The sequence below is a fragment of the Marmota monax genome, unplaced genomic scaffold (genome assembly GCF_021218885.2).
Source record: "Marmota monax isolate L192 unplaced genomic scaffold, Marmota_monax_Labrador192_F-V1.1 WCK01_AAM20220418_F8-fsc00025, whole genome shotgun sequence".
Classification (NCBI taxonomy): Eukaryota; Metazoa; Chordata; class Mammalia; order Rodentia; family Sciuridae; genus Marmota; species Marmota monax.
The window spans coordinates 11,673,532-11,701,339 of NW_026691950.1; the positions used below are offsets into that span (position 1 = coordinate 11,673,532).

Genomic DNA, 27,808 nt, shown 5'->3' on the forward strand with positions numbered 1-27,808 from the left:
GAGAGAATTTTAATTTCACTGCATTTTCAAGGAGAGAGAGGCAATTAGTGTTTGTTGGGGCCTCCAGGGTCAGAGACCTTCTACTTTGTTGCACCCTACTGCCTGGTTTACATTTTCCAGGTGGCCTCACAGTCTATGACAGCTGCTGAAGCTACATACATCTACTTTCTGCCCAGCAAAAACACCGGTCCAGGAAGAATATGTCGTTTACTTTCTTTCTTTTTTTTCCCTTCAGTACTAGGGATTGTGCCCAGGGTTCTACCACTAAACTATATCCCCAGCCCTTTTTATTTTTTATTTTGAGACAGGGTCTCAGTGAGATGCCAAGGCTGGCCTGGAACTTTGGATCATTGAGATTATAGGTGTGCATCACCCAGGTCCCACTGTGTCCTTTCCTCTTTGGGTACTTATTGGGCAGTTTCACCTACCACTACTAGTACTTCTTCTTTTCCTCCTCCTCCTCCTCCTTCTTCTTCCTCCCCTCCCTCCTCCTCCTCCTTCTTCCTCCCCTCCCCCCTCCTCTCCTCCTCCTCCTCCTTCTTTTTCTTTTGATACTAGGGATTGAACCCAGGGACCCTTAACCACTGAGCCACACCCCTCTTTTAAATATTTTATTTAGAGACAGGATCTCACTGAGTTGCTTAGGTCCTTGATAAGTTGCTGAGGCTGGCTTTGAACTTGCCATCCTCCTGTTTCAGCCTCCTGAGATGCTGGGATTACAGGCATGTTGCACCATGCTCAGTTTACTGGATGCACCACTTCTGCTTACTGGATATTGACCAGGACTCTTCTTCAAGACCACCTCTACCTGCAATAGAGATTGTTAAAGGAAGGTTTTGTCCCAAGAAAGTGGGGGGCGGAGGGGAGAAGTCAGTGACTCTATTACTGAGAAGGAAAGAATAATTTCTAGAGAAATATATACATCCTTTGTCTCTGGAATCATACATCTATTTTTTCCTTCCTGAGAGAGAGTCCTGCCTCAGTCTCTCCAGTGCTTGCTGGGGTTGAAAGTGGGAGAATAGAAAACTAGTATTGAATCTCATTAGGACAGAGTTCTGGCTTTAGTTCCACTTTGAGTCTTTGGGTGATCTAAAATCAAAATTGATATAAAGTGTATTTAAGCATCAAAATAAGGGGGAAGTCTAGTTTTGTCAGTCATATAATAACTAAAGTTCTTAGATTTTCATAGAATTTTTATTATCACTCATAAATACAAAACTATAACATAAGTCTGGCTACAATTATAATGTAAATTTTAGTTGATAAGTGCTCTTTATATTCAAATAACCCTCACTGTATATTCAGAGAAGTCCACTGATATTCAGGAGATAAAGATTTCTGGCTGATCTTTCTCAGTTATCTTCTGTGCCTACTGGAAAATGCTAGAGTTATCCAAAAGTCTGTCCTGATTTTTCTTCTCATTTTAATCCTTTTCCTGAAAATTTTCAGTGTATCGTGTGTAAGAGTAGCCTCATCATTTTCCTCTCTAAATCTGTTCCTGGTTGTCCACCAATTTAAGCAAAAGTCACCAGCTATGGCTTAAGCCAGGGACCATACTATTGCTCACAGCTCACATTCCATTCAACCAGTGACTGTTGTGCCTTCTACTCCCCTCTGTATGATCACTTTTCAGTCTCTCCAAAACCTGGCCACCACCCAGGAGCCCAGGAAACTTTTCCTTGGCTAGGTGGCAGCAGTAGCCTCCCTGCCTCCTGGGATCATCCAGATGCATCTTGCCTGAAATTCAACTTTGCTCCTGTCCTGAGCCTCCCTAAATCAATTCTGGTTCTTCCATAGAATTACACACAGACTCTTAGCATGGCCTGAAGACCTCCTCCATCTGGCCTTCTAGCTCATGCTCCTTCCCATCTAGGGCTATTAAGAACACCAGTCATTCTAAACCTCTTTTACTTTGGCTGACCTCATGTTCTCTCTCACCTCTAAGCCCATGCACATGAGATTCCTTCTCAACGGGATCCTTAGGTTCTCAGAGAGGATGTCTTTTTCTTCTAAGAAGCCCTCTCCTATCGCTCTAATGGGCTTCCTCTTCTCCTCTGTGCTCAGACACCACTCTCTATATTTAACACTGCTATGGTATTACAGTGCAACTCCATGTTTGATTGCTTGAATAACCCTAAGAAGGCAGAGCTGTATCCTTGGTCCAGAACCTTGGGTATCATAGGCTCAGTACATATCTATTGTATCGAATTATGGTATGTACGTTTGAATAAAAGCCACATTATTTATTTTGGATATTATTTAATTCCTAAGACAACCACATGGATTATGTATGATTATCCCCATTTAATGGAGAGTAAAGGAAGAGCCCAAGGTTCCATTGGTTTTCCACTTTACAATATCTCCTCATGGAAGGTGTTTTTCCTTCCTTCCTTCCTTCCTTCCTTCCTTCCTTCCTCTCCTCCTCCTCCTCCTCCTCCTCCTCCTCCTCCTCCTCCTCTTCCTTCTTCTTTAATTCACAGGGCTCTGTTGTACTACTGGGACTTGCAGAGGACAAGGCCTTTCTTCAGTCAGACTGGTCTAAACAGAGCCAGCCCTCCTTCCCCTCCTTCCCCTCCCAAGCCACAGCTGTGTGCTGGAAAGCTGGATGGCTGAGGCCCCTAATAAAGAGCAGACCTCCCAACCTCCTTACTCCCTCCCCCACCCCTCACACGGTTTTTCAAATTAAAAGTAACTAAAACGTAAGGCCTCGAGGGGAGAGGAAAGTTAGGAGGACAACAACATCCCTACATAACACAAAGCCAGGCTCTCTCTCAAGGTAAAAGGGTAACAAAAAGCCAGATCCACGGACGACCGGTCCTGCCACATCTGTCCCAGCTCTGAGGAAGGTATGGCCCACCTTGGCCGGGCTGGACCATTCAGCCAGCTCTGGTTCTCAGGATCATTAAACAGGCTGTGTGTTAGGAATCATCCGCAGGGAGCTGCTTTCTGCTACTCTCTGGAGAGTTCCAGAAAACACGGAGGTGACCATGCATCTTGGACTGAGCCAGCGACCACGGAAGAGGTGGGTCAGGGGTCCTAGAGAGAGGGTCATTGCCAACCAATTTACACAGGCCTGTTGGACCCTTCAGGAGAACTCTTTTTCCAAGTCTTGGACCGCTTTCAATCTTTGCGTGCAAAGAGGCTCCTGGGGCTAGCTTCCGAGCCTCCGCAGGGGGCAGACCCGAGGCAGGCGCTGAGTCCTCTTCCCTTTCAGGGACCCCACATCTGTGCGCTGCATCCACGACCTCAGCCGAGCCTTCCCGGCGAAGGACCCTTAGCTGGCCCCAGGGAGGCAGCGCTTCCACACGCAGATCAGAGTTAAAGGGGGTGGGAGATAAGGGCAGTCAGTGTCGTTTTCTTTTGCAAACCACCAAAGGCCCTCATTTTCAATTCAAGAGGCCAGAAACACCCTGGCCCCAGCCCATCGACTGCATTTGAAAAGAAATTCGCAAGTTTTGTTTAAATGTGATTTTCACAACTAAAGGCTCTGGTTCCAATTACATCCTTAAGTCTTAAGCAAAAGAACCTTTTGCTTCAGGTCTGAGGAAAGTAGTGTTGGGGTGGGGGTGGAGCTGGGGAGCAGAGGAGAAGCCACAAGAAGCCAACTCGGAGGAAACGCCCACGAAAGGCAGAGGGGTGGCGCCGCGAGCTGCAGCCACTCTTAGCCTGGAACTGGGTCGAAGGAGCTGGGGACACAGGGCAGGGTAGGCAAGCCTGCCCCCCCCAAACAGTAACCATTTTGATCTGGTTGTAAAAGGTTTGAGGGACTCTCTTTTCGAAGGTTAGCTCATCACTGCACCTCTTTATACACTTGCACCCAATTTCTGGTTCCTAGAGGCGCAAAGACAGGGCCACAATCACCGCGCTTCGCATCCCTTTCCTCAAACTTCCCGGCCCAGATCAGTTCGAAAGTTGGGCCTCCTTCCCCTGCGGTCTCAGCCATCTGGACTCCCGATTTTCAGAGAAAACCTTCACTCTTAACCCCTGGGGTGGGAGTGGACACAAAAACCAAAACATAAGAGAAAATCACCATCCGGGTGCGCGTTGGGATCTTTGTACACAACCTACGCTGGCGAAGGCCAGGACTTTGGGATCCCAGAGCTAAATGGTCCCCGCAGGATCTCCCGGGCAGACACCCAGGAAGGAGAGAAAGGACTCCGCTGCCAGCCTTGGCCAGGCCAGTGCGTCTTGCCTACTGCGCCTCGGAGACCACCCAGGACCCCGGGCGTCGAGGGAGCAATCTGGAAGTATCTTAGAACAACACGGGAAGAACGCGGCTGGGCTCGCCCCACCTCCCCCCGACGCCCCGGCCTGACTGACGGGAGCAGACCCGACCTCTCCAGGAGCCCCGCGGACCGTGGAGGGCGGAAAACACGATTCAAACCCGCCTATGAGCAGTGGGAGGGGCGGGGGCTGCAGGGGCAGGACTGGGTTTAAGAAACCACCCGCCTCAGTTCGAGGGCCTCCTGCCCGGAGGTTGCTCCTGACCACTGGGTTTATTTTGCTTTGGCAGGGGAGGCAGATGTTGACCTCTCTTCATTTTGCTCTATCCAGCCTCGCCGAAATCTGGCCCCCCCCCCCCCCCCCCCCCCGCAACCATTTGCTTCCCTGCGCCACCCCCTACCGGGTCGCTGTCCCAGGAGTCAGCTCCCCAGGCCTTTAAACCTTTGAGAATGTCACACATGGAAACCTTTAGCAAATGTTTGTTAATGATCATAACAAAGGCATCATTCAAATTAGGCAGGTAATTACTACCAGAAGGACAACTGGGTCCTCGCTTGCTCATCCATTTCTCTCTGCTTTAAACTCCGGAGGAGTTTCTGCTCAGAACACCTCCGCCTAGCTCGCATTTTGGGCCCCTCTAAAGGGCTCTAAAATGAACTGTGAAGTGACCATTTGCGGGGAACGCTGGGCCCCTGCGTGCTAGATAGAGCCCGCGGTGGCCTGAACAAGCTGGCAGTAACTGCGTCGCAAAGGGGGCCCTCCTTGGCAGGCTCCCTACCTCGCCTCTTTCCCTTTTGGGTTCCAGGTATAAAAACTCAGACCTCAACTTATAGTTAATAATAGCACGAATGCCGGTACCGGCTTCCCCCTTTACCTTCGCACTCTGATTTTTTGGAGGGGTCCTTAGTCCCCGTTCGTTATCTACAAACATTACGGTATCCTGCTAGCATTCCGAACAAGGGGCTGTTCATACATTTGCCTTCAATGATTTCCTGAAGGAACATGTGGAAGTAATAGCGAGCAGTGCAGTCACTCGAGCTGAAGATGCACGAGAAGGGCGTGCAGAAGAGCCCGGGGGAATGAAGCCCCCAGCTCCGCCCTAGGAATTTTTTTCCCCAGAGTTTGACACCCCACGATCCAGTCCCAGTTGAGTACAGCTCCGCGCTATTAGGAGCTTCTCTCTATGACCCTCCTCTACCCGCTATCGTGGGTTCACCCTCCTGGTGAGGCAGAGGTGTTGGCTATTCGACGTGCCAGTCTCAACCAGGTCGCTCTGCCCATTGAAGGGTGTGTGTGGTGGATGGTGGGGTGGGAGAGGAGGATAAAGGATGACTCCCCCCATCTCTCCCATGCAAGATAATTCAAAATTCGAGCGCGGAAGGCTAATGGGCTCCCCTCCCCCGCCCTTTCTGGGCTGTCCCACTCCGCGCAAGTCTGGTTCTTGGAGCATCAGCGCCCCCTTTCCCTCGCAATCAGGATTGTGCTTTTCCAATACTGTCTCTTCTGGTCTGGGGCACCGGGTTTGAGGCTCAACCTTAGCGTACGACCCATTCGGTGGGAGGGAATTGAGGGAGAGTCAAAATGCACCCTTCTCCGGGATGCGGAGGTGGCAGGCTTGTTTTAGACGGTCCTCCAGACACCCAAGCCTGAGGTCTTTTGTATTGCGAGATAGAAGCTAGGGCAACCTCTCCCAGATAATCCCCATAACAAAGGCACAACAAGATAAGCGGCTCCTAGGGCATAAAGGTCGTTCTGTGCCAGAATGTTCCCAATTTACGCAGACTCTCGGTTATTTGTACTCTATCTCCGACTCCATTTAGTCTTTCAAAAACCAGTCATCATCTTATTGGACTCAAACGTTTGCCTAATCCCATTAAAGGATTAACAACTACATGGTTCCCGCCCCCCCCCCCCCCCCCCCCGCACCCCCAGTACCCCAAGGATCCTAGTTCAAAACGACGCAACCGCTTAGAGATTTCGCTCCAGGGCCCTATTTCTGGTTAGGCCAGGAGTTGCTACAGAGGGACATTTCTCAAGTCCAGATTATATTCTTTCTGGGCATTAACTGCAATTTTACGTGATCCTTTTCTTCTTCTCAAAAAGAATACACAGCTATAGCATCGTAGAAAAATATCCCCCAAATTGGGAGGCAAACTCTGGAAATGATGGTTTGTTTGTAGTTCCACGAAACCCCTTTCCCGGCAGAGCGTCAACACCTCCCCTTTCAACCACCCCCACCCCATCTGGTCTGCTCCCCGCCCGCCCCCCTCTCAGCCTCCCCCTAGCCAGTTGTTGTTGAAGTCTGGGGGTTGGGACCGGACCCCCTGATTGCGTAAGAGCAAAGGCCAAGGCGCAATCTGGAGACTGGGAGATTCAGAATGCAGGGAGTTCTAGGGTAACTTTTATTTTGAAGAGGCCAAGGAAGGGGGGGGGGTTCATTTCCTGACAGCTATTTACTTAGAGCAAATGATTAGTTTTAGAAGGATGGACTATAACATTGAATCAATTACAAAACGCGGTTTTTGAGCCCATTACAGTTGGAACTAGAAGGAGAGAAACAGAGGAGGGGACTGCAGGAGAGACTTGGAGGCCGTGGACATACTTTTTACTCCATGTATAGGATTTCCATTTCGGATTGACATAGGAGGAGAAGGTAAGAGAAAGGAAAAAATGATTTTTGTTTTTAAATGATCAGACTCTGGCTCTGGAAGAAGCGAAGTTAACTTCAAACTTGGGGCGAGGAGAAAAAAGAAGAAAAAATGTGGAGCTGAATTTCAGTTATGTATCCAGAGAGTAATTTATTCTGAATAAACTTCAGGGGGTTGGAGGGTGTAACCATAGAGTTAGGAAGTCTGAAATTAAACAACAACAACAACAACAACAACAACATTTTCCAGACCTATTTTTAAAAGCAGTGTTTTTCTAACAACCCTATGGCCTCCCAAAGAAACTGTTTAGGCTTACATTTTTGAGGTTTCTTTGGAGGTGGGGTGGTATTCGTGGATACTGGGACAAACACCAAGTAACGCTGGGGGTGGAGGTAGAGGTGTTTGCCCTTTTCTTGGCAGTGGGTCCTGGAAGGCGACAGGTTTTTAATGAGTATTTTCATTCCTCGTTCGCGGTTTGGCGGGATATTGCAGCAGCCGGTGGTGTGGAGCGCGGCTGGAGGACCCGGAGAGGTGGGGAGAGCAGGGCGCCGAGTGGGACGCGGGAAAGGGTTTTGAGGCGGGGGAGGTGTGAAGGGCTTGCCTGGAGGAGGCCGGACCTCGGGTGCCTGCCGGGTGCACATGGCGCCAGCCAACCGCGCGTAATTACTGGACGGCGCTGCGCCTGGTGCGAGCGGGGGCCAGACTCAACACTGCGGTGGAGGCAGGACCAGCAGAGAACCGGCCTGGGCGAGGGTTTGGGGAGCTCCAGAGCGATATGCTGGGTCAGTGAGGTGTGAGAAACAGCCGGCACCAGCCCCGCAGTGCGCTCGGATTGAGTACCTCTGGCGGGGGCGACAGCGGCGGCGCGGGCGAACGGTCTGGAGTAATGACAAACACATTTGGCCTCGAGTGAAAAAGTCGTCGTTGCCTCGCATTCCAGCAACTGGGATTTAAGGAATTTGGAGCTGCACTCCGAGGGGCCCTCATTGTGCACTGTGGTCCCCACCCCCCACTGGTCTCCACTCGCCTCCTTCTCAGTGGAATCGTTTCGGCAAAGCCCAGTGCTCATTTTCTGCTCAGTCCCGGCCGCAAGCAGAAAAGAGTGCAAGCTTCCCCCCAAGTGCTGACCTTCTTGTGAGGAAGTTAGAAACTACTCGAAACGGACAAAGTTGGCTGCTGGTAAGACAGGTGAGAGGCCAACCGTCCTCACCCATCCTGTGGGCACCCCAGCCTGGGATACTGTCTCCCCTTGGTGCTTCTCTCCGTGTTGGGATGCGTGGCACTGGCCGCCCGCGCTCGCCCGGCGCAGCTTCATCCCCACCAATCGCCCTTTCTCTATTTCTTTCCCAGAGGCGGCCTCCCTGCGGGCTTCCGAACGTTCTAAGCGCATCTTTCCTTCAGTTTTTACACCTGAGATTAACTCCTCTGGTCAGCGCCAGGGGAGCGGGCGGCGTCCACTTGGCTTTGAAATTATTGGGGTCAGCGGTCTGTTCGGAAAGGGTGTTGACCAGCCCACTGCTAAAGGGAGAGTGTGGCCCGACCCCAGCGTGCAGCCGGATGGTGTCTGCACGGCTCGGCCAGGTGTACGGAGTGCCAATGCCCTGGCGTCGCGCCTGAGTCAGAAAGGAAGTGCTGGGCACTCTGTCTACTGTAGGTCTCTTTCGAAGTCAGGGCGCCCGTCCCGCACTAGACTCCCCCAGCCCAGGCTACGACCTCGGAATGTGCGGAAACTGCCTGGAGGAACTTGCCATTGAGTCCATCTTCGAGGGTGGGAGGAACACTGGCTGGGAGGGAGCGTGGATGATCCCTATGAAGTCTGGGCCGCCCTGCGCGGGGCTGCACTGCCTGGAAAAGCCCCGGACTGGGCGGTGTGGGAAATAGCTTTTTGGCTCCATGGCTGTATTGCTCAATGTTTTGGACCCACTCGTCTCGCCTCGATCGCTCCCAATCAGAACTAGGAAGCTTTATGGAGTCTGAAGGCAAACGGGGCACGACATCCCTGCGAGGTCCTGGGCCGCAGGAGGAGAGGGAGGGGCGCCCCCGAGCTTGCGGACCTCACCCACAGCCGCGCTGGCTCTGGTTTTTACATAACCCTGCTCTCCCTCGCCGACCTGGACTCTGGCGTTGCACCTCCTCCCCGTCCTCGGCCTCTTCCTTTCTACAGTCCTCTTGAAGAGGAACATTCTCTTGACTCTCAAACAGCCGGGGACCTGTCCTGTCCTACTCTGACGCCCTGGTCAGTCCCTGCTTCGGAGCTCTTGCATAGTCTTGCTTTTGGATTCACCCAAGTACAGCTGGACCTTGCTCTAGAGAGTGAGTGGGCGCCAGAGGAGAGGGAGGCGTCAGGAGTGAGTCGTAGATGGTCCCTTGTGCCCAGCGATCTTGATCCAGTTCTTAAATCGCCAGAGACTTGAAACAGAGCCCAGGCGCCCAGCTCTCGGCCGGGGCTGCTTTCCTCCCGGGGCGCAGACAGGGGAGGGATGCAAGGGGAGGGGCAACGGGCTGGGCTTTGCAGCTGAAAACGCGTCTGGCGCCGAGGCGGGCCCGTTTTGTGCCTCCTGGGGACAGGCCGTGGGCGGCGCGCGTCCTGGGGACGTGGTGGCCAGCGTTTTCCTGTAGACCTCGATGGGTGGGACTCCTTCTGGCTTTCTGGGAGCTGGGACTAGATTACACACTGTTAGTGGAAAAGTGACAATTTTGGCGGAAAGAGCAAAAGAACTGAACAAGTGACCAAAAGGTGCGGCTTTTAGTGTCCCTCGCGTCCAGCACGCGGGGTCTCCCTGCAGCATCAGCCTTGGGGAAGAGGGGCGAAAGGAATGTTGCGGGATCGCGCCCAGCGCGGGATGCAGGGTCAGGGGCAGATTGCTTTTCCCGACTACACTGTAGTCCTGCCGATGCTTGCCTTTTGCTGAAATGGCTCTGCGGTATTTCCTTTTGTTTTAAACTGAACGGCGAACCGGGGATGGGCTGGGAGAGTGGATGGTGGGAGGAGATAAAAGGGAACCTCAGACTAGGGTCGCCTCCTTCCCTTCCTTCTGCTACAGTTCTCCCTCCCCGATGAAAGGGGAGCGAGAGGCGACAGTGGACTAGGGTGTGCTCGGGGGCGGCAGCGGCTAAGGCGAGCGTCGGGCCAGGTGGGTACCGGAGAAGGCCAATTTCTTAAAAGCTGAGGGGGCTCAGGCTTCCCTCGCCTAGGTCTTACCCTCTTACCGCCGCCCGCGGCCGTGTGGCTCTCTGGCCCACAGGAGGCGCTGGTGCACGCTTGTAACCCTAAACCCCTCGGCCCCTCTCCCTCCACCCCGCCCAGCCCCTCTCCCTCTACCCCGCCCGGCCCCCTCTCAGGTCTCAGTCGAAAACAATGCAAACGCCGAGCGTCGTGCCTGGGGTGTGGCGGCATCTTCTGCTCTGTGGCTGGGAGCGCGGCGACTAGGGGAGTGGGACCTCGGAGCGGACCGGCGTCACCACCAATACAGTGGCGACCGAGCCTCCCAGAGCGTGGAGGAGACGGAAGGTGGAGCGCTCCACGCCGCGAAGGTGTGGGTGTGGCGGTGACGGGAGCAAAACGTTGCTGGTGCGGAACCTCGAAGGGAAGATTTGCAAGTTGCGGTCCCGGCTGCGCTGCCTGGGACCTGGAGTCTGAGCTGCGGGCTTCGGAGCGAGCCAGCCGGGTAAGATACGCGGCGCTGCCGCGCCCTCTAGCGGGCTCCCGGGACGCGCCCCGCGTCCGCTAACCCAGGGTCTGCGCCGCAGTCGCGGAACCCAGCTGGAAGCCAGGGCCCCTAGAAATTAGGATCATCAGGGTCACCTTTACCTCTTCTGGGGGCCTTGGATAACTCCCGGCAGGCGCTCCTGGTACCTGGAGGCGCTGGGTGGGCGAAAGGGGGCTAAGGTCCCGGGTTTGGGTTGGATAATTGGAGTGTCAATTATAATTCAGTCTGCGGGGGACCAGAGTCCCGCGCTCTCTTGGGGGACAGTTGCCAGCTTCTGCGTTCCAGCCTGGCACAAGTTGCCCTTACGCGCCAGCGGCCTGTTGCTGTTTGTTTGTTTTACTACCCTGCGTTATTGTGCAACGGAAAGGTCGTTTCCAATCAGCCAGGCTGCGGTCTCTGCCGGGCGGGTTTATGAGGGGTGAAAATGGCAAGGAACAGATTGTGTAGCGCGGCTGGGGACCTGCATCGCCGCCCCCCTCGGCTCGGCCCAGGTGGTCTCCCTGCTCAGACGGGCTGAAACGCGAAGTGGTGAGAGCGTGGGCTCCACAATACCTGAGAGACGGGTCCTGCTGAACTTTTACTGTCTGGCAGAGCAGCGTCCTCCTGGGTGCCGAGGCCAGGTTGCCTGGCGCACCGCTCTTAGCGACTTGGTGGCAGTGCCTGCCTCTAGCCGAATCTCCTGGGGCCCTGAGGGGATTCAGGCATTTTCGACAGCAGTTTTGCTATGTTTGATTTCTATTCAAGGCTTTCAGCAGAGGTCACCACGAAACCTAAAAGTATAGCCTAAGAATGGAAGATTGTAAGTTAAGATTTGGGGAATTTTAGTTCAGAATTCTTTGCAGTGACGTCTGTGTATCAGGGAACCCAGGGATGCACGTCTTTGGACCAACACTGCCATCTACTGGCCATTCTAAAGAACTGCCATGACCCTCGGAGTAAGCTTCAAGGAGATTCCAAGCAAGGAGGAAGAAACGTTTTTTCTCCAGTTAGGAGAATTTAGCTGCAAGAAACGTTGACGGACATTTGTTTTGTGGACATTTATGTAGTTTTCTGCCCTTTTTTCCCCTTGTTCTGGGGATGGAACCCAGGGCCAAAGGCATGCTAGGAAAATGCTCTACCACGGAGCTACACCTCCAGCCCTGGGTCCAGATTGTTAATCATTTTTCATTTACTAATGAGCAAAGGCTTTACCTTCCACTTCTGATGATCAGGGTAGAACTGTGAGGAGGTAGGCGGGCATTTGAGTTCCTGTTACAAGCAAGGAGACCTAGTTTGGGGGATTTGGTGACCTCAAGTTAAATGCTCAATAAGGTTGTCCCATTAAGAGTCACATCAGTTCAGTGTTGATTAGAAGAAACTGTCATTTTGTTCTCCCATGGTTAAATATCTGGTTCATGGAAGCAGAAAGATTTGTGAATTCTGATTGTCCCATAAAATGCTCCCGTGTAAAAATCCTCCAGCTCCCACTCATCATTGGAATGCCTGATGGAGCTCCGGGAAGAGCAAAACAACACAGTTCTGGTGGGGCACAGATCCTGGGAAACATGTCTTCACTGGAAAACACAAGTGGCCACTGAGGTAGACCTGAATTTGGGTTGCCTGGGCTGAAGTTATGAGACTGAGTAGAACTTTGCCGAGAACAAGTAAGATGTGTAATTTTCACAGTTAGAATTAACTTAGGAGAGCCGAAATTAACCCGACCTCGGAAATCTGAATCTTGAGGTCATCAGTGGCTTTGGGGCCGTGAGAGTGTCTCTTGTGGTCTTTAATCATGCCAGGGTGGAGTGAAATTCAATATTCAATGGTCCTGCGGTGGGACGTGTTGTGCTGGTGGTGATGGAGAAGCTAGCTGTGATTTGATGAGAGGAATGACGTGGTGTTTTGGACACAGGGCTCTTGCATTGCTTTCTTCCTCTTCACTCTCTGAGCATGGTTGTCTTCCCTTGAAGTCCATCTTCAATGGCTCTTCACTACTGACTGCAGGGAACGCGGTGGCATACTGTTCAAGAGAAAGGGTGTAGCTGCAATCAGACTCGTTTCTCTCTTTATGGGACTGTTTATATTGATTCATCTCCTAATACTTTTCACAGCTACATCAGGCAGGAAGTGGCAAGCACGTGGGAGTGGACCGCTGGCCTGGGATGAATTCAGAGTTCAGATCCACTTCCCCAGTGATACAGGACAAGGCTGGAAATAGCCACCTCTGATGTTGTTTTCATATAATACATCTTAGGAGTCTGTAGAAAAAGAATCAATCTGAAAACTAACGCCGTTTGTATTCAGCTATTTAAGTGAGTCCTACATAATGTCGAAAGGCCAGCAAGTCAGATATTATTAGTCCCAATTTATAGAAGAAGAGACTGAGGTTTAGAGAGATGCATAAAGAGTCATATTTGGGAACAGAACCTAGTCCAATGTGATTTGCACTGTGTTTTCTAGGAGAAGGAGCAAAAAACCACGTCACCTGCTTGAGAGCAAACGTGGCACAGATCTCCTTCCCCAGCTTGTTTTTCTTCACTTGTAGAAAATGCTTTTTGAGCTGTGAACATGGAGGATTGAGATTGAATCCAACATATCATTGGGTGAGAGAAATAATTAATGATTAAAAAATAATCTGAGGGGCTGGGGTTGTAGCTCAGTGATAGAGCGCTTGCCTAGCATGTGCAAGGCCCTGGGTTTGATTCTCAGCACCGCATAGAAATAAATAAAAATAAAGTTCTGTCAACAACGAAAGAGAAAAATGGTTTGAATGACATCTGCTTTTTCTCCCTGGAAAGTGTCTTTCGCCACTGACTCTTCTGGCACCTCAGAATTTGTAACCTCAGTGACTTGTTTTTGCCCACCTGACTTGAGGATGATGTTCAGGATAGGAGGAACATTTCCTTCCAGAGTAGAAAAGCATCAGGAAGAGCAAGAGTCACTCCCACAGGGCCAATAGGTGAGGGGCACCTCTATCTTTCCTGTCACCTCCCTGTGGGGCGGACACTCTGCAATCATTCACCAGTACGTGGTCCGAGTTACCCATGAGTAATGACATGAAATTTCACAAACACGCCTGGGTTTCTAGTCAGGGAACTGGTGTTATCTGAGACGGGATTTTGAAATCTTAAGCAAACGCGTGTTGATGCTCAGCCTTGGCGTCACTATCGCTCTGCGGGAGGCCCTGTGCTCATTGCTCACTTTGTATGTCAGTCAGTAATCCTCCCTGCAGCAGGTCCCCCCTATCTGGACACACAGAAGGAAATCTGGTGGGGCCTGGCCAGGGTCAAATGCTCCTCGGAGCCTGCTCTGTAAAAGCAGGGAGTCCCTCTCCTAAACTTGCCAATGCTTGAAAGAGACATCGCCAGCAAGCCTGGCTGCAGAGATGCCGGATAGAAATGTGATAAAACCCAAGACATCAAGCTGGCGCTGGAAGCCACTTTGAAGTCTGCTAAGAGGGTTATCAGCGGGAGGCTGATATTTGTATGTACAAACACACAGGCCGTTACTGCTAATTGTGGTAAGTCAGGCGGCCAGCCTGGCTCTGGGGGCCCCTGTGCCTGCTACCGCAGCTGTGGGGAAACCCTGTGTCTCCCAGTACCGCCAAGATCCCCAGAAGCCGTCAGCCAGCTAGCATCCTGTGAACTGACTGCACTTGGGTTCACATCACGGCAATTATTTCTCCCACTGTGGTGAGCAGGGAAAGAAAGGGAGGGGGCCTCCCATTTGCATTAGGAAATAGTGGGCATGTAAGGGGACAGGACACTGACCTTCCCTTGTGAGAGACCTGGAGTGGAGTGGAGAGAGCGGAGCTTTTGCATCTCACAGACCCTGTTACAATCCTGGCGCTGCCACCAGCTGTGGGTCTTTGGGTCATTTGCTAAAAACCTCTCTGGGCCTCAACTGCCACTTCTTGGACTTAGCTGTCACAGAGTTATTCTAACCAAACAAGGAATACACATACAAATTTTGGCTTAGTAAATGAAGATTTCTCATTCTCCTATGTTTTCCTTTCCAACTCTCCCACCTCCAGCATTCCATCTTTCAGCAGTCCTTCTTCTTCTTCCATTTTTCTGATAGAATCCAGTGAAACAGAAATTAAATTTCTGCAACCAGGTCACTGTAAAGCCAAAACACATGACCAGGCACCACCAGGAACTCCATTTAGGCCATTATCGACTGGATCCTCCTCAACTAAAACAACCGAATAACAGCTAGGGCTAAGCAGGACATAGGTTGACCCCCAGCCCCCCAGGCTTGTAAAGACAGCTAACTCAGGAATCCTGTGCACACAGCTTAGTCTCAGAGGTGACAAACCGAATCCCCTTAGCTCGCTCCATTGCATGAGCTGGGGTGCAGCGGGACCCCCACTATGGTTATCTTAAAGCTTTCATTCCTGCTCAGGCCCTAGGAGTGCAAGTTGGGTGCCTAGAGGCCCCAGTACCTGCAGGCCCACTTGCAGCTCCTTTTCATTGACTTCAGCAAAAGGGCTTATCAGTGACTTGACCTGGGAGGTAGAGGAGGGCTAAAGTGAATGGAAGAATAGACGAGAAAGAAAAGACAAAAGAGTCCTCTCAGCGAGCCACAGAATAGACTGGTCAGTGGTTTTACTGCAGGGTGACACGGACTCCTCTGTTTATTTTTCATTTTTTCGGTGGTCCTGGGGATTGAACTCAGAGGTGCTTTACCTTTGAGCCACACCCCACCCCTTTTAATTAATTAATTTATTTAAAAAAAAATTTTTTTTTTTTTTTAGATATTTGACACAAGATATTTTGGACACAATATCTTCATTTTGTTTATTTATTTTCATGTGGTGATGAGTGTGGAACCCAGAGCCTCACATGTGTGAAGCAAGTGCTCTGCCACTGAGCTGCAGCCCCAGCCCAGCCCTTTTTATTTTGAGACAAGGTCTTGCTGAGTTGCTGAGGGTCTCAGACAGTTGCCGAGGCTGGTCCCAAACTTGCGATCCTCCTGCCCCAGCCTCCTGAGTTGCTGGGAATACAGGCATGTGCCATGGTGCCCAGTTTGATTTCTTTTTCTCCCTGAATTTTTGTTTCCCTCCCTTCTTTTCTTTTTGCCCACTGCTTGGCCCGTTTGTGTCTTGTGGATGTTCTGTTTCCATCTCTTTCTCCACTTCTCCACTCCCCAAATTTTGTTGTGGGAAATCAGGTCTCTGCAGTGCTGTTTCCTTAATGTGAAAGGGAATGATTGAACACAGTACTTCAGGCACCGTCCTCGCCCGTTTCCTCATTCAAGCTGTGCCCGGTGTCTCAGGCCTTGCTTGGCCCTCTTGTAAATACTCCTGGTCTTAACCCGAACCCCGGCTGGGCTTGGGATGCTGCTCTGTGCCCCAGCTTAGTCTCCGGCATGAGCTGGGGTGCAGCAGGACAGATGTCTTGTAAGTGACATCAGTGAGTGGGACTTTCTCAAACTGTACATCAGAAAGATACTTTCATATTAAAAGTTGTTCCAGCCCAAGCAACTTTTCTGAAAGTCGTAGAGGATGAGACTTTTGATGAATTGTGACATGGAAGGAGGGACAATCCAGTTGGAGAAAGAACTGCTCTAGTTGAGAAGCTGAGAAAAAAAATCCATTAACATTTATTTCTTTATTTTTGTATTCTTAATTTAAATGGTCTAAAGAACAATTCTCCTGTATTCTCCAAGACAGTAAATTGGGACTTGTTGGAATTCTGAAAGCTACAGGCGATCCAAAAGGTATTTCGGCTTCAGATCCTGTCGTGATCTTGGAGTCCCACCAGGCTATTTGATTCTTTCTTTTTAGACCTCTGACAGTGGATCTTAAATGAGAACTGTTTTTTTTTTTTTTTTTTTTTTACTAAAGTGTTGCAGTTGACATTTTTGATCGTGCAAAGTATAAAGAGAAGTAGGCTCAAGGGTTGTTTCCTGTTAGCTAACACTGTTTCTGTTTGGCTTTTGACTTTTGCAGTTTTCCAGAGCTATGGGGACTTCCCATCAGGCCTTCCTGGTCTTCGGCTGTCTCCTCACAGGTATGCATCCCTGTCCTGGGGAGCCCTGTTTTCTGTGTACTCTGAGCATGTAGTTCACAAGATTGCAAACCGAAATGGAAAATTGTCTAGAATGATCACGGATTATCAGTTTCCTTTGCTGCTTTGAGTTAATTCCATTTCAAAAAGATCTCTAGTGCTGGTTTGAGACTATATATACACACACACCTGGAATTGAAATGTTAGTTATAATAGTCCAATCTTGCCTGCTACCTTCTTCTGGGCTGCTGGGAGAGGGTATCAGAAAAATTCAAGCCTATTCAAAGGAAATAAAGAATAGAAAGTTCTTGCCCAGGCCATCATACCTGTCAAATCAACTTGCCCTAATGAAAAATGCTTAAGATGCTTGGAAGTCTCCAAGTCACCTCTATCCTCTCTAGGAATCTAATTGATAGGTAAGTGTTTAACTCTGGAGGAATACTACTATACTTTCTTTCTCATCGAGAGAATGCCATGTGCCATTTCTTGAAACATTTATCAGATTTCCCTAGTTTTCTCTCAGGTATTTATGCAATGCAGATGCTCCTCTGAATCCATTGCCTTTCCAGCCCAAGGAGTTAAGTTAGCCTTATGTCTTTATGTTTACCCACATGGGCACCATGGAATTGAGCAAGACCAGAGACTTAATAATTCTGAGCTCCACTAAGTGTGCCCCACCTATAGGGTGTTGGTTGGCCCAGTAGCCTGGACAACTGCTGTCCCAAGAAGCCCAGGAACCACAGTGGTGGCATGCTGAAGTTGGATGGGATTATTCCCACATTAGCCTCCAAGGTATATTAGAGGCTATTCATTAAGTTATAATCTCTTCTGTCTGTTTTATAGATGAGGGAAGCTAGACTGAAATTTGAGGTCCTAAGATGAACTTAAGAGTTTGTGCTCTTTGGCTTTATCTGTTGTTTGTGAATGAATCTGCATCATCCTGCTTTGGCTTCTTCAAGTCATTAGAGAGTGACAGCATTAGAGGGCTGGAAGAAGTGGCAGATGCGTCATTCTTGAGCACAGATCTGCTCTGTGCTTCGTTCAGACCATTTCCCTGCCCTTGTTCCCCCCCCCCCCTCCGTTTTATTGTGGTGCTGGGGATCCCGTGCATCCTAGGCAAGAGCTCTATTGCTGAGCTACATCCCCAGACCCCTCACCTTTTTTTTTTAACTAAGGGGAATTTCTTCAGGGAATGTACAAGATAAAGGACCCATATGTGCTTGAGCCCATGCCGTCTTGGGATATTTTATAGTTACACATAAGAGACTGAAATATGGAATTGGGATCAGATGTCCTCCATCCATCTGAGTGTTTGGAGGGGCGAAACTGGGGGCTTTGGTGGGGTTATTGAGGCCCTTGGAACACTTACTGCTCTCAGCAGATGCAGTGGCTGTTATAATGGGGGTCCTTTCATGAGCATCCAGGCTAACGGATTTTTGCGTAGAAATGGTCATTGTTCGTGTGGCTGCTACTGTGGCTCCTCTCAGTTCCCTGAGTGAGACCGTCCTTTCTGGCTGCACCCTATTCAGAGCGTGTTTCCTTTTACAGGGCCGGGCCTAATCCTCTGCCAGCTTTCATTACCCTCCATCCTTCCAAATGAGAATGAAAAGGTTGTGCAGCTGAATGCATCCTTTTCTCTGCGGTGCTTTGGGGAGAGTGAAGTGAGCTGGCAGTACCCCATGTCTGAAGAAGAGAACCCCAATGTGGAAATCATAGATGAAGAGAACAACAGTGGCCTTTTTGTGACAGTGCTGGAAGTGGCCAGTGCCTCGGCGGCCCACACTGGCTTGTACACTTGCTATTACAACCACACTCAGACAGAAGAAAGCGAGATTGAAGGCAGGCACATTTACATCTATGTGCCAGGTGAGTTGGAAGGCTCCCCTGGACGGGCTGCTTGGCCTGTCTCTCAGGATGACTGCTTCGTGTGTGTGTGTGTGTGTGTGGGGGGGGGGGTGGCAATCAAATGCAAGGTCTTTGTAACGGTGCTAAGATTTTTTAAAATGTAAAATTACTAAGTATTTATTAGGGAAAATTTTAAAAATAGAGAACACACAAAATTAAATAAAGATCATTTGTAAAACCATTATCAAGAAATATTCATTTTGAGCCAGGGACAGTGGTGCACGCCTGTAATCCCAGTGGCTCAGGAGGCTGAGGCAGCAGGATCGCAAGTTCAAAACCAGCCTCAGCAAAAGCAAGGCACTAAGCAACTCCGTGAGACCGTGTTGCTAAATAAAATACAAAATCGGGCTGGGGATGTGGCTCAGTGGTCGAGTGCCCCTGGGTTCAATCCCTGGTATCACTCTTCCACCTCCAAAATATTCATTTTTAGAAGGAGTCTTTGCTGTGTTGTTCAGGCTGGTCTTAAACTCCTGGGCTCTAGCGATCCTCCCACCTCAGCCTCCCAAATAGCTGGGACTCTAGGTGCGCGTCATTGTGCCCAGAGGAACATGCAAAATAAAATAAAGATCATCTGTAATGTCATTATCAAGCAATATTCCTTGTTGATACTTCAGAGCTGTACTAAGTTTTGAAAATCATCTTTCATATGGCGTGTCCTTCATTGGCATTGTGCAAAGTCTGAAATAGACTCATTTCTACTCACTTTAAGTGAATTTAGTGAGGGGAAACCCCATGCTAATGACGTTATCCTGTGTCGAGATGGGAGTAAAATGGGATTAAGCAGGTGAGGGTGTTTTGTGGGGAAGGCCTAGGAGAGGAAACAGGAGGGATCCTGCAGAGGCTGGGAGAGTCATCGTACTGCCTGGTCCCTGACTTTGTGGGGTGGTTGGGTTCCAGCCTGCTGTGCTGGCTGAGGAGGTTGTGGGAGACCCCAGCCTATGGACCCCGTTTCATTCATTCATTGGAAGAATTATCACTGGGGAGTGTGGCTGTAGGTTTCCATGGGCTTCTGGGCCAGGCCTTGGACCATGCTGTACCCTGTGGTCAGAGTGAGGGATGTGAGGTGCCTTGGCAGAGAAGCCCCACTACCCAGGCTTACCTGTGAGCCTGCAAACCTTCTGGTCTCCCTTCTGCCTGGCCCTCCCTGAGTGCTCCTTTGTGATTCTCTTGCTGTCCTCGGCCTCTGTGTATATTGCCTTCTGTGGAGGACAACTGTTCAAAGAAGGACCCTACTGCTGTTTAAACACGGTGCACCATGGTAGGGAAGATGAGCATTTTAGTGAAGTCCCGGCTGATGTGTTCTGTGTGAATGTGTGTGTGTGTGTGTGTTTTTTTTGTGTGTGTGTGTGATGCTGGGGATTGAACCCAGGGCCTTGTGCATGTGAGGCAAGTGCCGAGCCATATCCCCAGCCCTGTGTTCTGTGTATTTTAACCTAAAATTAATTGGCAGCTTAGTTTGCTGAAATCCTTGGTAACAAAGATCAAGCATTTGGAACTCTAAACACAAATGTGAGTGATAGGATTTTGGTATTTTGTTGGGCAAATTAAAGAGGGCTACTGTTAAACGTTAAACTGTTTATAATTCTTGCTGTTTTTGTTTTGGGATGGATCAGGTAAGGAAGTTCTTCTTACAAATTGTTTTTGCCTTTCTTTTCCTTTTTTTTTTTTTTGGTACCAGGGACTGAACTCAGGGGCACTCAACCACTGAGCCACATCCCCAGCCCTATTTTGTATTTTATTTAGAGACAGGGTCCAGAGTGGGGAATTGGGGGAGGGTGTTCTCCCTGCTGTAAAGAGGACAGTGGGAACTAGGAACATAGGTTTGTTAAAGGTGGGTGAGTTGCAAAGTGTTGATCCACCTAAAATTGTCCAAAAAGGTTTTTTGTTTTTTTTTCTTCCCACTACAAACCCCATCCAAGTAGTCCCTGCTTTGCTGACCCACAGGGGTCTTTTCCTTGGTGTTGGGGATGGCCAGGGCCCCTTTCTGCAGCTGGTGCTTGAGACTTTTCTTTCTTCTTGCCATGGTTGCTTAACTCATTGCTTCTTGGAAGAGAAGATTTTAGGCCCTGGAATTGTAATTTTTTTTCTTTTCTTAGGTGACGATGGGAATAGAACCCAGGGCCTTGTGGAAGCTAAGCACGTGCTCTGCCACTGGGCTGCATCCCCAGCTAGGAACTTGATTACTTCAGTCATTATTTTTTGATAGATTTCTGTACTGCTCTTCAGTAATACTGGCTGTAGGCATTATGGGTTTCTAAAAGCACTTCCTGATATAAAAATTATGACTATGTTCTCCTGTTTTGAACAGAGTTGAACTGTATTATTTTGTTTTGCATTTAAAAATTTTGACTTGAATTCCTGGCTAGTATTTCTATTTATAATCAACAATTTTTTTTTTAACTAGGATATGGGCAGTTTGATATTATTCAGAGTTTTAAAAAATTACCTTTGGCTGTCAATGACTCATATTGGTGGGGATGCTCTTCTGGATAATAAGAATAATGCCAGGCTGGGGATGTAACTCAGTGGTAGAATGTTTGCTGAGCATGTGTGTTCCTGGGTTCCAGATTTGAAAAAAAAAAAAAAAAGAAAACACCAATGGAATAATTTTTCTGTATATATATGTGAAAAAGTGAAATTAATGCTTAATAGATTCTTCTTTCCTTTCTGAACTACAGACCCGGATGTGGCCTTTGTGCCTCTAGGGATGACAGATTATTTAGTCATCGTGGAAGATGATGATTCTGCCATCATACCCTGCCGTACCACAGACCCAGAGACTCCTGTGGTCTTACGCAACAGCGAGGGACTGGTGCCTGCCTCCTATGACAGCAAACAGGGCTTCAATGGGACCTTCAGTGTGGGACCCTACATCTGTGAGGCCACTGTAAAAGGGAAGAAGTTCCAGACCATACCCTTTAACGTTTATGCTTTGAAAGGTACTTGTACCCTCGTCCTCCTTTAAATAAGAGCAACAGGCAAACTCATCAGATGCTTGTAGAATTTTTAATTTAATCATACTTCCTGGAAACGGAGAACTGGAATTCTGGTTTGGGGATTTAGAACCCCACCTTTACTATACAATGCTGCTGACTGCAGTGGTCATAGTTTTAATTTTAATAAGTTTTAAGCTTAGCATTAAGCTTAATATCACTAAAGGCTTAAGTTTGCTTACCCATAAAAGGTTTATGTTTTGTAGGCTGACTTTAAAATACTGTAAGGAATTCTTTTTGTGTATAAGCTTCTTACTATTTGATTCATGTTCTTGACGACAGAGACCCTAAAAACAAACACACACCCTGGGGGGCTTGGATGCCTGGATTAATTTTAGTAATTTAAGAATTAAGTGATTTTAGTTATGAGAAAAGGCTCTATTGTAGACTGTAGACTTCATAGTCCCTTTGATGTGAGTGGTTAGTGTGAATGGGAAGGTCTAAAGCAGATGGGGGTTGGGATGGGTAGATGTTTCTGGAGCATTCACCCTACATGTAGGCAAGGGTATGCCATCAGACTCTTGTTCCTTAACAAGAGTTTTGTGCCAGACACATACTGGGTTCTGGAAAGGAGCTAAAAACAACTGAGGAGCAGAGTGGAAGAGAAATTATGGGACAGAAGTAAAGTGCCTATACCCAAGTAATGGCACCAGCCCAGGGGTCTGTCAATAGATGCAGGGATAAAGAAAATGTGGTCTAGATATACTGTGGGGGTTCTATGCAGCCACAAAGAAGAACAAAGTCATGTCATTGAGAAAAATAAGTGGAAGTGGAGACCAGGATTTTGAATGACATAGTCAGACTCAGGAAAAAAAAAAAGCATACTTTTTCTCCCATATGTGGAATCTGGAAGGAAAAATGGGGGATGGGGGGAGAGACTGCATTAAACTAGAAGGGAAACTATCCAGGTAGAGAAAGGGGATTGAGGGGAGGGAGGCAAAAAGGGGTAGGGGAGATATTGGGGAGTGACAACAAATTATGTTTTTATGTATGCACAAATACGCCACAACGAAGTGTACCAGTGCTGATAATTAATATGCACCAATTGAAAAAAATTTTAAAGGTATATAGAACAGCGTTGGTCAGTAAGGATTGGTGGATTAAATGAATGAATATATCAGTAAGAGTGATTGAAAAAATGTTCAACTGTAACTAACCCAAATGTGGTGTTCTGTTCAATTGTAATTTATTTTTAATATTGTTATTATTTTGCATTTCTGTAGTATTATAACTATATGCCAAATGGTGTACACTGACTCAAAATGAAGGTTTCTGAGATTTTCCAATCTTTTCTTGATTAAACTTTTGCAAATTATTTTCAGGGTTTTCTTAAACAAACAAACCTAAATTTTGTAAGACCCTAACTGTATTATGAATGTTTAAGTCTTTGTATTTGTTGATTTTTATAGCAACATCAGAACTGGATCTAGAAATGGAGGCTCTGAAAACTGTGTATAAGTCAGGAGAAACGATCGTGGTTACCTGCGCTGTTTTTAACAATGAGGTGGTCGACCTGCAGTGGACTTACCCTGGAGAAGTGGTAGGTACCCTCAAGAGGCATGAAGATTCTGCACTGAGCCCTCTTCTTCATAAGTCAGAAAGAAATAGGAAAGTTCAATGGCTACAAGAAAACAGCCAAATAATTAGAAAAGCAAACAACCCCCCTGTTTTTTTTTGTATCAGGGATTGAACCCAAGGGTGCTTAACCACTGAGCCACATCCCAGCCCTTTTTTATATTTTATTAGAAACAGGGCCTTGCTATGTTAGTTGCTTAGGGTCTTGATAAGTTGCTGAGGCTGGCTTTGAACTCACCTTCCTCCTGCCTCAGCCTTCCTGAGCTGCTGGGATTATGGGTGTGCACCACTGTGCCTGGCCCTCTGTATTTTCACATTCATTAATTACTGAGAAAGCCATTCATTCTCATTGTCTTGGCTCTCATGCTTTGGATTTGAGGCATCTGATAGGATTGGTTACCTGCTCCCTTTCTTACTTCTTTTTTTCTTAAAAGACGTTTTAGTTATAATTTCCCAATTTTTTCTTTTTCTTTTTTTTATTGGTGCATTCTCCCTTTTCTGCTGGTTGGTACCCAGGACACTGGCCCTTCCTGTTCTGCCTCCTATCTGCCTGGCCCACCTTCAGTGAACTCTATAATCATTCAACAAAGATTTAGTGATGGTCATGAAATCCTAAGCACTGGGCTTATGATGACAGAAAGATGGTGGAAAGTGGAGGGACTAGCTTTTTGTTTTTGTTTTTAGACTTTATATATTAGAGTACCTGTAGGTTCACAGCATGATTGAGACATTCCTAATGTAACCCCTGTGCATTTTTATAGGCTCACTTGTTATCAATATCCCTCACAAAGTAGGCATCTGTTACAACTGATGAACTGATATTAAGAGCAAGCATTGGTTTTTTGGTTTTTTGGGTTTTTTTTGATACCAGGGATTGAACTCAGGGGCACTCAACCACTGAGCCACATCCCCAGCCCTATTTTGCATTTTATTTAGAGACAGGGTCTCACAGCACTTCACTATGGCTGAGGCTGGCTTTGAACTAGAGATCCTCCTGCCTCAGCCTCCCGAGCCACTGGGATTACAGGCATGCAACACCGCTTGGGCTAGGAGCAAGCATTTTAAAAGTCAGTTTTCTTCCCTTCTGTAGAAAGGCAAAGGAGTCACGATGCTGGAGGAAATCAAAGTCCCATCCATCAAATTGGTGTACACATTGACAGTCCCTGAGGCCACGGTGAAAGACAGTGGAGATTATGAATGTGCTGCCCGCCAGGCCACCAAGGAGGTCAAAGAAATGAAGAAAGTCACCATTTCTGTCCATGGTACATTCCGCTTTCTAAAATGTCAGTCGTCCATGCTGCTTGGGATCCATATGCGGTTATCATTATTTATCAGAAACTCTTCCCTGTACAGAGAAAGGGTTTGTTGAAATCAAACCCACCTTTGGCCAGTTGGAAGCTGTCAACCTGCATGAAGTCAGACATTTTGTGGTGGACGTGCAGGCCTACCCTCCTCCCAGGATATCTTGGCTGAAGGACAACCTGACTCTGATTGAAAATCTCACTGAGATCACCACTGATGTGGAAAAGATTCAGGAAATAAGGTACAGAACACCCTCCCCAACTGTGCTTTTATAACATGTGTATCCCTAGACAGACTGAGGCCATCGCGTGTCTCATGGCCCAAACCAAAAAGCCATCTGGTACAAATGGCAGTGGGAGTTAAGATACAAAATCACCTCCCTTTAATTATAACATTCCAATATGGTAACAGCATATTTTTGAATATTTAGTGATAAAACGAGAAGAAAGAACTAAAGTAACTTGTCTGCCCCAATGTCAGACAAATTACTGGATCCAGCTAGGGGTGGAGGAAAGATGTTGAAATTGGAAGCACTTGGAGTAAATGTTTTCCTTGATTTTTGTCATATCATAAGTAGCTGTGTGGGACGGTTCCACTTGTGAGGCAATTATCACATAAGTTACGAAACAAGCCTCAGGGGCTTGATCAGGGGGCACATTTGCCTCTCTCAAAGCCTCCACAGGAATTAAAAGTACAGCCTGGTTGAATCTGGTCAGGAGAGAGACATGTGGTACAACATGGAGATCTCTGCCTTTGAGGAGAGTGGTAGATTGCTCACCCGTTGGCCTCAGTTTCCCCATCTATAATATAGGATTAATCATGCTTTATGTTTTTTAATGCAAAGAATTGGATCAGATGCTATCTGGAGGTCTCTTGAAATTTTAAGTTATGATTTGAATCCACAAGTCAGAAGGTGCCTCTTGAAGGGCCAGCCAATTCAGCCAGATGTCCTTGTTGGAAATTCCCGTGAGACAAAAGTCCGTTCTTTGTTTGAAGCCTGCAGAAAAAGAGAAAACAGAACCTTTCTCATCAGTTTAGTTAACTCCAGGGTTTGCTTTTTACTTTGCAACCTGAGTTCCATATGTAATTGATAAGCCACATCTGAGAAAATGGAACGTTTCTCCTTACAGTTCTGTGGGATCAAACCCAGGGCCTTGTGCATGCTAAGCACATGGGCTGTATCCCTCACAGAAAATGGAATTTTATGACCTCTATAGAGCAGTGATGGAAGTAGAAGTGGAATAATGAATCTGGAAGGTTTTTTTTTTTGATGATATGAAAAGAAGGTGCACAATGAGGTGGGCAGCTTCCCACAAGGAACTTTCTAGGAGTCTGTTGAGGCCAAAGAGAAATAGGGTCCGATCTACAGGCTGTAATCATCAGCAGCGACAAGTGAGTCCTGCCAACTAAGTGGTTCTGGAAAGCTGCCTTATACAGTGATTCAAAAATCTTTCAGCATAAATTGTATTTTCCAGTTTATATTGTGGGCCAGGAAGCACAAGAATGAATATGGTGAATGGTATGTGTGGCTTCATGGAGCTTAAAACCACAGGACCCACTCCACTGGGTCAGCTTCCTTTGCTGAACATACGTAGGCAATGAAGGACAGAGAATCACTTGGCCATCAGCAGCTGGTGTGCCTAAGGGGGCTCTCAGGAAATCCAGTGCTGAAGCAAATCCAATAGGGTGCAGCCCAGGGAAACTCAGCCCAGGCTGCTCTTACACAGGTCCTGTTGCTCCAGCTTTTGCCCAGTGCTTCGGAGCCCAGGAAGTACTTTCCACATAGAATCTCGTTTAACAAGTCCTCAGAATGATTGCTGTGGGCACAATTACCAAATTTTGTACACAAGGAAATTGAGGCATGGAGAATTTCAATAATACCAAGGTCTTCTCACCTTTATAAAATAGCATAATATGCTAAAGTTACAGGAACCATGAAGAAGAGCTTCTAATTTTTGCATATTGTGATGTTTTATAAAGGACAGTTAAATGGGAAAATATTTTTACACACTCACACATAGAAACACACACACACACACACAGAGAGAGAGCCAAATATCATGTGTAATATGCATAGGAAATCTTTTGGGGAAATGTTCATTTATTAAAGTATGAAGAAGTATATTTTTCTAACTTGTTTTCTTTTGGTAATGGAATCCCACACTTTATAAACAAATCAAATGAAGAGGGTGCATTGTATAAAACTTCTTCTTATTTCTGTCTCTGTCTGCTCAGTTACCTCCTCCTCTCTACTGGGAAACACTATTTAAGTATTGGGGACTGAACCCAAGGATGCTCTACCACTGAGCTATATCCCGAGATTATTTTCTTCTTCTGTTTTTGTAAGACAGAGTCTTGCTAAATTGCTGAGGCTGGCCTTAAACTTGTCCTCCTGCCTCAGTTTCCTGATGTGCTGGGATTACAGGCAGAAGTCACCATACCCAACTAAGGAAACACTGTGATTGGTTTCCTTAGGTTCTTATGAAACTTTCCAGTTTCTTGAATCAATACAAGCAGTTAACTTGTATGTATTCCTCTTCATATCACACTTGGAGGGTATCTTCATTTTTTCCTCAAATGTGGTTGCTTTTTTGGCTGAACTGTCTAAATGAATGTATTTAGGGGAAGAAAACAGGTAAAAATCAAGGAGTTTTCTTTTCCTCTCTTTCCTTCCTCCCTCTCCTTTATTCTCCTCTCTTCCCTTCTCTCCTCCTCCTCCTCCTTTCCCCCCTCCCCTCTCTCTCTTGCTTTCTTTTTGAAAAGCAGGTAGTTTATTCTCATTCAAAAGGGAGACCTTACCAGAACTAGTAGCTCTTGGAGATGGCCTTTGCTTACCTCAAAATGTCTGGTTTTCTGTTGTTGAGAATTGTGTCTGTTATTCAAATCTTTGATGTTTGGAAACTGAGTTGAGAATTCCAGGAAAGAGATGATAACAGATAAGAAAAAAAATGTGTTTTACTTTTTGACAAAAATAAAATGAAACTTGGAAGACTGTCATTCTTTAAATAGTTGGAGTTTATTTATATTGCTTATTGTTTATATAGTTTATTTATATTGCTTATTGAAACAAAGTTTTTTTTTTTTTTTTTTTTCAGGTATCGAAGCAAATTAAAGCTGATCCGTGCTAAGGAAGAAGATAGTGGCCATTATACTATAATAGTTCAAAATGAAGATGATGTGAAGAGCTATACTTTTGAACTATTGACTCAAGGTATGTACAAGCAGTATAAAGGTAATGCTAGCTTGGTGAATGGCGCTCCCAAAGACAGCTTGGCAGAAGGAGAAGAAACCCTTTAGGGAAGAAGTAGGGCCCGGAGATGTCACATGTCAGGGATAGCTTTGTTGTACTTATGAATGTAGATACTAGTACTATAGAAATAATCTGTGGTCCGAATAAAGTCAGCATACTAATCCCAAAATTGGAAATGCTCCCAAATCTGAAAACTTTCTCAGTATTGACA

General features: G+C 47.5%; 1 protein-coding gene across 4 annotated transcripts in view; it reads left to right on the plus strand.

Moving 5' to 3' along the window:
* Positions 1-6,700: 6,700 nt before the first annotated feature.
* Positions 6,701-27,808, plus strand: part of Pdgfra (platelet derived growth factor receptor alpha) — a 48,437-nt gene continuing 27,329 nt past the window's right edge. Inside the window, exons 1-8 of one of the 4 annotated variants that reach the window (XM_046460800.2) lie at positions 6,701-6,877; positions 16,515-16,575; positions 18,121-18,438; positions 21,156-21,416; positions 22,880-23,010; positions 24,136-24,307; positions 24,399-24,588; positions 27,443-27,558. In XM_046460800.2, coding sequence (XP_046316756.1) covers positions 16,527-16,575; positions 18,121-18,438; positions 21,156-21,416; positions 22,880-23,010; positions 24,136-24,307; positions 24,399-24,588; positions 27,443-27,558 — 1,237 coding nt within the window. In that variant the 5' untranslated portion in view covers positions 6,701-6,877; positions 16,515-16,526. Of the gene's footprint in view, positions 6,878-7,890; positions 8,061-10,179; positions 10,541-13,093; positions 13,165-16,514; positions 16,576-18,120; positions 18,439-21,155; positions 21,417-22,879; positions 23,011-24,135; positions 24,308-24,398; positions 24,589-27,442; positions 27,559-27,808 lie in introns of those variants that run through there. The other 3 variants (XM_046460965.2, XM_046460737.2, XM_046460883.2) reach the window with 3 other exon arrangements.